Source organism: Passer montanus, unplaced genomic scaffold (genome assembly GCF_014805655.1).
Source record: "Passer montanus isolate IOZ18808 unplaced genomic scaffold, ASM1480565v1 scaffold60, whole genome shotgun sequence".
Taxonomy (NCBI): Eukaryota; Metazoa; Chordata; class Aves; order Passeriformes; family Passeridae; genus Passer; species Passer montanus.
Window position 1 is genome coordinate 4,286,772 of NW_024371038.1, and position 7,913 is coordinate 4,294,684.

At 38.1% G+C, this 7,913-nt stretch overlaps 1 protein-coding gene across 6 annotated transcripts in view; it reads left to right on the forward strand.

The window, feature by feature from the left end:
• The window catches only part of SLC44A3 (solute carrier family 44 member 3), a 91,107-nt gene extending 84,386 nt beyond the window's left edge, over positions 1-6,721 (forward strand). For 3 of the 6 annotated variants that reach the window (XR_005629610.1, XR_005629607.1, XR_005629609.1), the window contains 4 exons: positions 2,633-2,770; positions 3,242-3,478; positions 4,717-5,356; positions 6,469-6,721. Coding sequence is in view for 2 of the 6 variants with exons in the window: in XM_039727191.1 (XP_039583125.1) it covers positions 2,633-2,770; positions 3,242-3,478; positions 5,258-5,356; positions 6,469-6,474 (480 nt within the window). In the remaining 4 variants the exon portion in view is untranslated. The remainder of the gene's footprint in view (positions 1-2,632; positions 2,771-3,241; positions 3,479-4,716; positions 5,357-6,468) is intronic. The other 3 variants (XM_039727191.1, XM_039727192.1, XR_005629608.1) reach the window with 2 other exon arrangements.
• Positions 6,722-7,913: the final 1,192 nt, after the last annotated feature.

A 7,913-nucleotide genomic window follows, 5' to 3' on the forward strand; every position in this document is an offset into this window, starting at 1 on the left:
TGTAGATTTCTATATGGCTGGATGGGATCAGGGCATGGGGTCTGTATGAGAAACTTGAAAATTGTGAGGCAAGTATATGGAAAAAGATTTTAGCTGAACAAGAAACCCTTCAAATATTTTTTCTCAGAAATGTGTTTTTTGCTAAAAGGTAGAGATCACTTGGCTAAGTCTTCCAACTGTGCTGGTAATATTCTTGCTTCACATAAGTCTGACTAGTTTTGTAGCCTTCAGCAGCTCATTAATTTCTGTCTCTCTCCAATTCATTCTAGAATGTTAGATTATGACCTGGCTGCCTTTATTTCTTGGGTATTAACATTAGGTAATACTTACATTATTTGTAACTGCTGTAAATGCCATTTTTTATCAGCTGGTGTGTAACACAACAAATGCCTGTTCAGGTAGTGTACTGTCTCCAGCATCATTATCAGTCTTTCCAAGGTAACCATTCTAGTTAATAAATATCAGAAATTCTTTTCATTGCACATTCTTTGAATACCAAAGTGGCTATTTCAAGAGTGCAAGCAAATGGGTATTTATTTTAAGTTTGGAAACAATGTTTGTATAAGCTCACGTGCTTTTTCAACATTCTTTTTTATTTTTAAAACACATTATTTGCAATTTATAATGAATACAGAATCTTTGTTTAATTTATTGGCAACATTTATACTGACCTCACCAGATCAGGATCTGCTCTGTGAATTTAGTTCTTAAGGGACAAAAACAAACTTAGAAAACACTTTTCTACTTTGTGTCTCAGTTCCCTGTGTGTTTAATGGGAATGATGAAAGGGACTGAACTCACAGCATGTTATAAAGAGAAATCTGTCTGTGTCTGAAATACACAGTGACAGCTATGGGTGGCAGACAGGCAGTGTGATGTGAGGCCACCTCTGCTGTGTCCTGGGCCAGCCGGGCTGGCACTGGCAGCTCTCCTGCTGCCACATCCTGGGATGTTCTGCTGTGGCGGCATCCTGCCAGGAAGGGAACACCCTCAGGATAAATGAAAGTTAGCACAGAAAGCATTTTTCCTATTTAGGAATGAAGTGAGCTTGCTTGTTTAAACATATTTTTATGCAGATACTCTTTGAGTTTCTGTAGAGTTCACTGGTGTCTCTGATGTTTTCATAGAATAGGCAATAAATCCATGGTCTTTATTTATACTTTTTCCATCTATGGATGTATTTTCTAATACGTTAAGTACAGTATTTACAGAATGTCAATGGTTTTTTCTTTACTATCTGAGGAAAAATAACTATGTTTTACATCAGTAATATCCACAATAAAGAGGTGAAAACTCTTTGATTGCATTTAATGTCAATGGTTTTTTCTTTACTATCTGAGGAAAAATAACTATGTTTTATATCAATAATATCCACAATAAAGAGCTGAAAACTCTTTGATTGCATTTTCCTTTCCTTTCCTTTCCTTTCCCCTTCTCTCTCTCATACAGTATCATAGCTTTGCTATGCTACAGAAATTGCTCAGAGGTAAAACTGAACTCTACAAGAATAAATTTTCTTTGCTTCAGATATCTGAAATTGTTTTATATTTTGAATTGTAAGTAAGAAAAACCAGATTTTTGAACATGAAGGGTTTTCAGTAGGCCAGTATAATTCACTTTCAGCAGATCCCTTATGGGCTGTTTATTTTTTCACTTCCAGGTGAAGCAGAAAGCAATGTAAGCACCATGAACATGTTTGGGTTTATAAATTCCTTTAGAACAGTAATCCCTTGCACACTGTGGCTCTCACTGACCATATCAGATGTGACTAAAGTTTTTGTGGTGTAATCTGCCTTCTAATAGTTTGAGTAAAGGCAAACTACTCATAAGAATTGCTGGTAAAGCCCAGAATATGTTTCATGTATAATGAGTGCTGCTTTTCTTAGTTGATGTTTTGGACATAGTTTCAAAACCTTGCTGAGGAGTTCCATAAATGGGACATACATGTTAATTTATGCAAAAATAATCAAATCCATGAAGGTAAATATTCTATCCTTCCCACCTGTCCAGGCAAGCTTCCACCAAGTGATATAATGTAAAATTCTCAATACATTGAAAAACTGGGAGTGGCCCAGTTATCTGCTGTTCTGAGTGGGGTGGGGCACATGATACAGAGACTGGTCTAGTCCAGAATCCTTCACAGAAAGGTTGGTTTAATAGCTATGACTATAAACTTGAATTTCACTTAAGTGTTTGAAAGAGCCATGTGTAAAAGCTTTTTAATCATCAACCTTTAATGACCTAGTAAATACATAACTTCATTTTTCCACTTACATAGTTGGCCAGCAGTGTTGGAGATAGATAGCCAGTAAGTTTGGACAGTGTGACTCCAGGTGTTCTCTGGTAATTGTGTCATATTTTAAAACAAACTGGATAAATGTGGCTTCAAGAATTTATTTAGTCACTATTGTAACATTTGCTATGGTGGAAATTATGTAGAAAAACTCCTTGAATTTAGAAGCATGACTATTATAGTAATTTAAAATACAAATGCCACATTATGCAAAATAACTCTTTATATTCATAAAGTCAGTAATTCCAAATAGAGTTTAAGGCTTTGTGTTTTGCTGAAGTAAAATCTAGATTATGAGTCTTTCCTCTCTCACTGCATTATTATCTTATGTCATTTCAGCATGCATACACAACTACAGCCATAAATGGGACAGATTTTTGTACATCAGCAAAGGATGCTGTCAGTATTTTGGCAAGGAATTCTGCTAAATTTGCATCCATTAGCTGCTTTGGAGATTTTCTCCTATTTTTAGGAAAGGTAAGAGTAAATAAAAATATTTGTTCTGTAAAAATGAAGTGAAAAATCAGCTTTGATTTTCTTTTCATACACCTAAAGTAAATAAAGTTTATCTTTGTTATATTCAGTGTTGTCAATGCTATAAAATAAGCTTGGGAGAGAAGAACATCTGAGGAATTTAACTTTGCAGAGTTATTTTGTTGTAAGATAGCAGTGTCCTTGGACCCACGCTGGCAGCTCCAGTTGCATCAAGTATTTGGTAAATACATGGCAAAATGTTTCCTCTGCCCTCTGGTATTTACACATGGAATTGAACACAAAGAGTCACAAGTATGTGATGCTGGAAATTGCTTAGCTAGCTCCCAGATGAGATGTGCTCTTAAAATACTGGCTGTAATGTGTTTGCCTCAGGGTTTGGGAGGATTGGCTTTTTATGAGAAACATTTCTGCGTGATTAATGAGGCTGCACTTCTCTCTCGCTGCCCTTTACAGGTGTTTGTTGTATGCTTCACTGTTTTTGGAGGATTGATGGCATTTAACTACCACCGGGACTTGCAAGCTTGGGTAGTTCCTCTGTTGCTGGTTGGATTTTTTGCCTACCTGATGTCCCACAGCTTTCTGTCTGTGTTTGAAGTGACAGCAGATGCCATGTTCCTTTGCTTTGCTATTGATATGGAAACAAATGATGGAACTGCAGAGAAGCCATACTTTGTGGATCAGGAGCTGCTGGTAAATCCCACTGATTACAGCAAAGATATTTGAGACATTCTAAGATTTTAAGCACTTTTTCTTTCCCCAAGACCTGGTAATCTGAACCCACAACCCATGCTATTTCCTTTCCAACATCTTAGAACAGGATGGACTCAGGGATAGAAGTACATTAATTTATAAATGGAACTAAATGGCTCCCTCTGACTCCTGTGTCTTAGCTGCAACCTGCTGCCTTCTTTTAGATCATATTCTGTAAATAATGGCTATTTAGGCCTAATTAGATATATCTTCAATATATTGTTGGTAATTAAAATATATAAATAAATAGATGAGCTAGCTGCAGAAATTGATCCATGGGGTGCCCTAAGATTAATGCTTATATTTCTTGTGATTCACTGTACACTGATGAGAAAAATTAACAAGTAGCAGGTCAGGGATCCATTCCACATCCTACAGATGCTGTAGTTCTGAACATATTTCATGCAAATCTGAGTTGCTCTGCTTCATACCTTTACAGATTCTTTTGCCACAACATTGTCTTCTATCTCTCAATTAAACTCTTCTGCCTCTGGACAGGTTGTTCTGCATCTTTACCCTTGTAATTACTGTATTGTATTACTTTCAGGACTTAGCTAATAGCGATGCTGTAACTGAAGCCTTTGAATATATATGTGTCATCCCTTTCTAATTAAGAGAATACCTGAAGATGCAGATACTTTTTTCTTTTTGTGCTATTTTTGACACTTCTGTCTCTTCCTTCACAAACTGCGCAACAAGAGAAAATCTTAGCAATCCATGAAAACAAATAACCAGCAGCCAGAGTAGCTCATATGACACAAATGTTCTGGATGGCTTTCTTCAGGACAATGTCAGAACTGTTTTGGAGTTTTGGTTACTATTTATTTTTTTTAATGCTGCTGTTAGAGTTTCCGTAATATTAATAGAATTTTGTTGAGAACAGCAATAGCACAACAAAAAGGCAGCCTAAAGATGGCTTAACCCTTTGTACAGCAGAAAGCAGATATATATTCTTTGGCTTTGGTTCAGAATAGTACTTAAGCACATCGCCTGGCTAGGAATATAAAAACGAATGGAAAACTCTGAAGCCTTGACCTCTGTTCTTCCCTCTCTGTTTTGCCAAATTCTAAAATGCTTCTTAAGCCAATTTTCCTTCATGAAACAGAGGCTCTCCTTTCTCCACTTCCAAACTTTGTCGTAGTTTCTCTTTAACTCTGCTCTTAATTCTGTGTAATTAGCCATGCCCTAGAGCTGTGGGTGAAGAGAGGATTTCCCACAGGGACAAGGAGTCTTCCAAGCAGGACAGGCTCTATACCCTTCTATGGAAAAACTGTGGGCAGCACATCCAAACTCCTCCTCATTGTATGATCAAGAGTAAGTTTGCTAACACAGACAAGAATTTGGAGTTTCCCAACACATGAAGGCATTTAACTTGTCTGTGTTACAATCAGGTTGCAAACATCCCGGGGGTGGAAGGGAGGCTCTGTGGCCCTCAGGACAATATGCAGCAGTGGGTGGAGAGCAGGGGGAGGGATTTCATACAGCTGGAAACCTCATTCCTGCAGTAGGAGATGTAACAGAGTTTTTTGATTCATCTTTCTCAGTTGCATTCATCACTTTTACTGCCTCTGCAGTCCCTCACAGTGTCACTCAGTGTCATCCAGCCAGGAACCAGCTACAGTTTCTTAGCCCTGGGCTAATTATCTTCCTTCACCAGGTATTTTTATTAGCATAATGGTTTCCTTTCACAAACGATCTCACCCTGGTTTTTGCTTGTAGACCTTTGTGAGTCAGAGTAACAAGTTAACAGAAGGGCGAAAACACAGAAACACAAGACCATTCCAGGATAATGAAGATGGGACAGAGCTCCAGCCTATGGTGAGACAGGAGCGTGGGATATGTATTTACCTGCCAGCTAATGTGTTTGCCTTTATGTTCCAAGAAGAATGGATGGAGGTTGTCACATATCTCCTGACATCTCACAGCAACCAGCATGCTGTATCCAGTATCCTGTTTTCTTCTTTTGCTTTCCCTCCTCAGGAAACCCTCTGCTAGTGCAAAATGGATGGATCAAATAATTATTCTCTTTGTTCTTCACATTCCCCATTGTGCCCAGCAGAAGAAGAGAAAGTTTGGACAGTGCCAGAGGGGTGGGAGATAAATCATGTTCAAATAGTCTTTCACCTGCCTGCTGTATCAAAGTCAGAAGAGTGGTAGGCTGCTCAATTTCATGCTGAAGTTCCAGACCTCTAAGACCAGAGCTTAGTGTCATTTCCTTTCCCCCTCACACCCTTCCTCCCCTCCCCTCCCCTCCTTTTTTTATCAGTATATAATATTTATTTATTCTGTTTTATGATGGGGTAACAAAGCTGACATGCCAGAAGGGAGTGTTTCCCCACACCCAGGCTTGGGAAAGTCCTCAGAGTCAACACTCACTCACTGACATCTGAAAAAATACTGGAAATTGCCCAACCTGAGAAACTGCCCCCAGCAAGTTCAGAATCAGGACTGATTTTCCCAAGAATAGTGGGGGCCAAGCTAGGGCTGCTAGAGGAAGATTCTGCAGGAACAGCTCCTCTGGCACCCACACTTGCTGGGTACTACTACAAGTCCTCTGCTGTGTCACAGCTATGTACAAAAGTGTAACAGATGTTGGTGATTTTCCTTGATCTTCTTTCAAAAGGTACCAGGCTCTAGTGACCTCTCACACAATTCTGTGGACATTCTGCTACAGGCAGAGCACTCCTCCAGTTTATTACTACAGTGAGGGATAGTACTAAATATTTTCATTGTTTGGATCTGTTATTGCATTCTTCCGTAATTTTTTGCCAAGCACAGAAACCGGAGGCTGGGTGGGTGTTATTCCCTGCAAGAAGATTGTGGATTTGAGATACAAAAGAACCTTAATCGTTTTCCCAGTTTACTCTTATGACATTTAAATGCAGAAACAGTACTACACATTATTTGACTCCTTTTTTCTCTCTTTGTAGACTTGAATGTGAAGTACACCAGGAGGTGTGGAAGCAGAGAGCAACAGCAAAAATGGTCATATCAGTAAAGGTTACCAATAGCCCAGGACAAAGTATTGGCTCCCTAAATCTGTTCTATCTTCTGCACTGGTAAAATGACACACAATATGTTTGTATGAATAAAATATTTTGTGTGTCATTGCATCTGATTTTTTATTACTACATTTGCTATGATGGTCTGAAAGTTGACAATAAACTCACTCTTTATAAATTTCTATGTTGCCAGACTAAATTAATAAGTCAAAAAATGTCAGGGAGCTAACATGATTTTTTCAGGTTTCTCTGGGAATGCTGTGCCAGTCATCCCTAGAACAGTAAATGCAGAAACATTTGTAGAGGAGGTGCTCTGAGATAACTCTGTCCTGATTAATTCTGCATATCTGAACAGCCAATTAAGGAACAGACTAAACTCATTGATGGAAATTACCCTTGATAGAAATTCTCTGTAGTCAAGATAATTAGCGGTTATGAGGTAGGTGTCTTTCTTTTAATTATACTCTTTTGGGAATGGTTTTTACAAGTTTGTAACATAAACTGTCCAGCTCCTCTCCAAAGGGCAGATGAGGAATAGTCCTTCCTTCCTTCCTTCCTTCCTTCCTTCCTTCTGCAATTAAAGATGAAGCAGAAAAATTTGCATCTGTATTTAGAGCTTGACAAAGTAGCAGATGACGGACATAAAATAACAGGACAGACATCAGATAAAAATGTTCTAAATAATACTTTATAGAAATGTTAGCTGTAACATGGGTTTGAAATACATCATGGAGGAAATGGAGTGACTGTCAGGGCTCTAGTCAGAAGAGGAACACAAGTATAGACACTTCAAAAAAAATTAACTTGGTAACAGTCTGCCAGCACTTTCTTGTGAGCAATTTTAAAGCTTGTTTAAACTTTCTACCTGGATCCTGATTGTAATACACTTTGTAGGCTCCACCTTGTTCTGAGTATGGAGTAGTTTCAGATTTTACTTGGTAGCACATTTTATTCTCTTTGTTCAAATTTTATTTGAGGAGAGGATTGTGGTGGGAAAATGATGCCAGCCAGGGATTTCAGTAAAGTATCAATATAGGAAGTGAGACATCACTGCAGGTAAGTGACTCAGAACTGTCTTAATGAATAGATTGATAAAGCCTTGATTAGTCACAGCTTGGAAATGATGTACAGAAAAGCTCATTGATGCCTGAATAAGAAATCTGTTTCATTTAAATACTCTATCTGGTCTCCTGCTGTTGAAAGGAGACCAGTTAACTAGAAATACTAAGAAATATTTCACTTTTATCCATAACTTCAGTCTACTTTAATATAAGCCAATTCAAGAAGTTCTGGAATATAGGATAAATTATGAAAAAGGGAAATAGATTAATTACTTTCTGCCTGGCAAGATGATAATGAGGATGATAATGTAC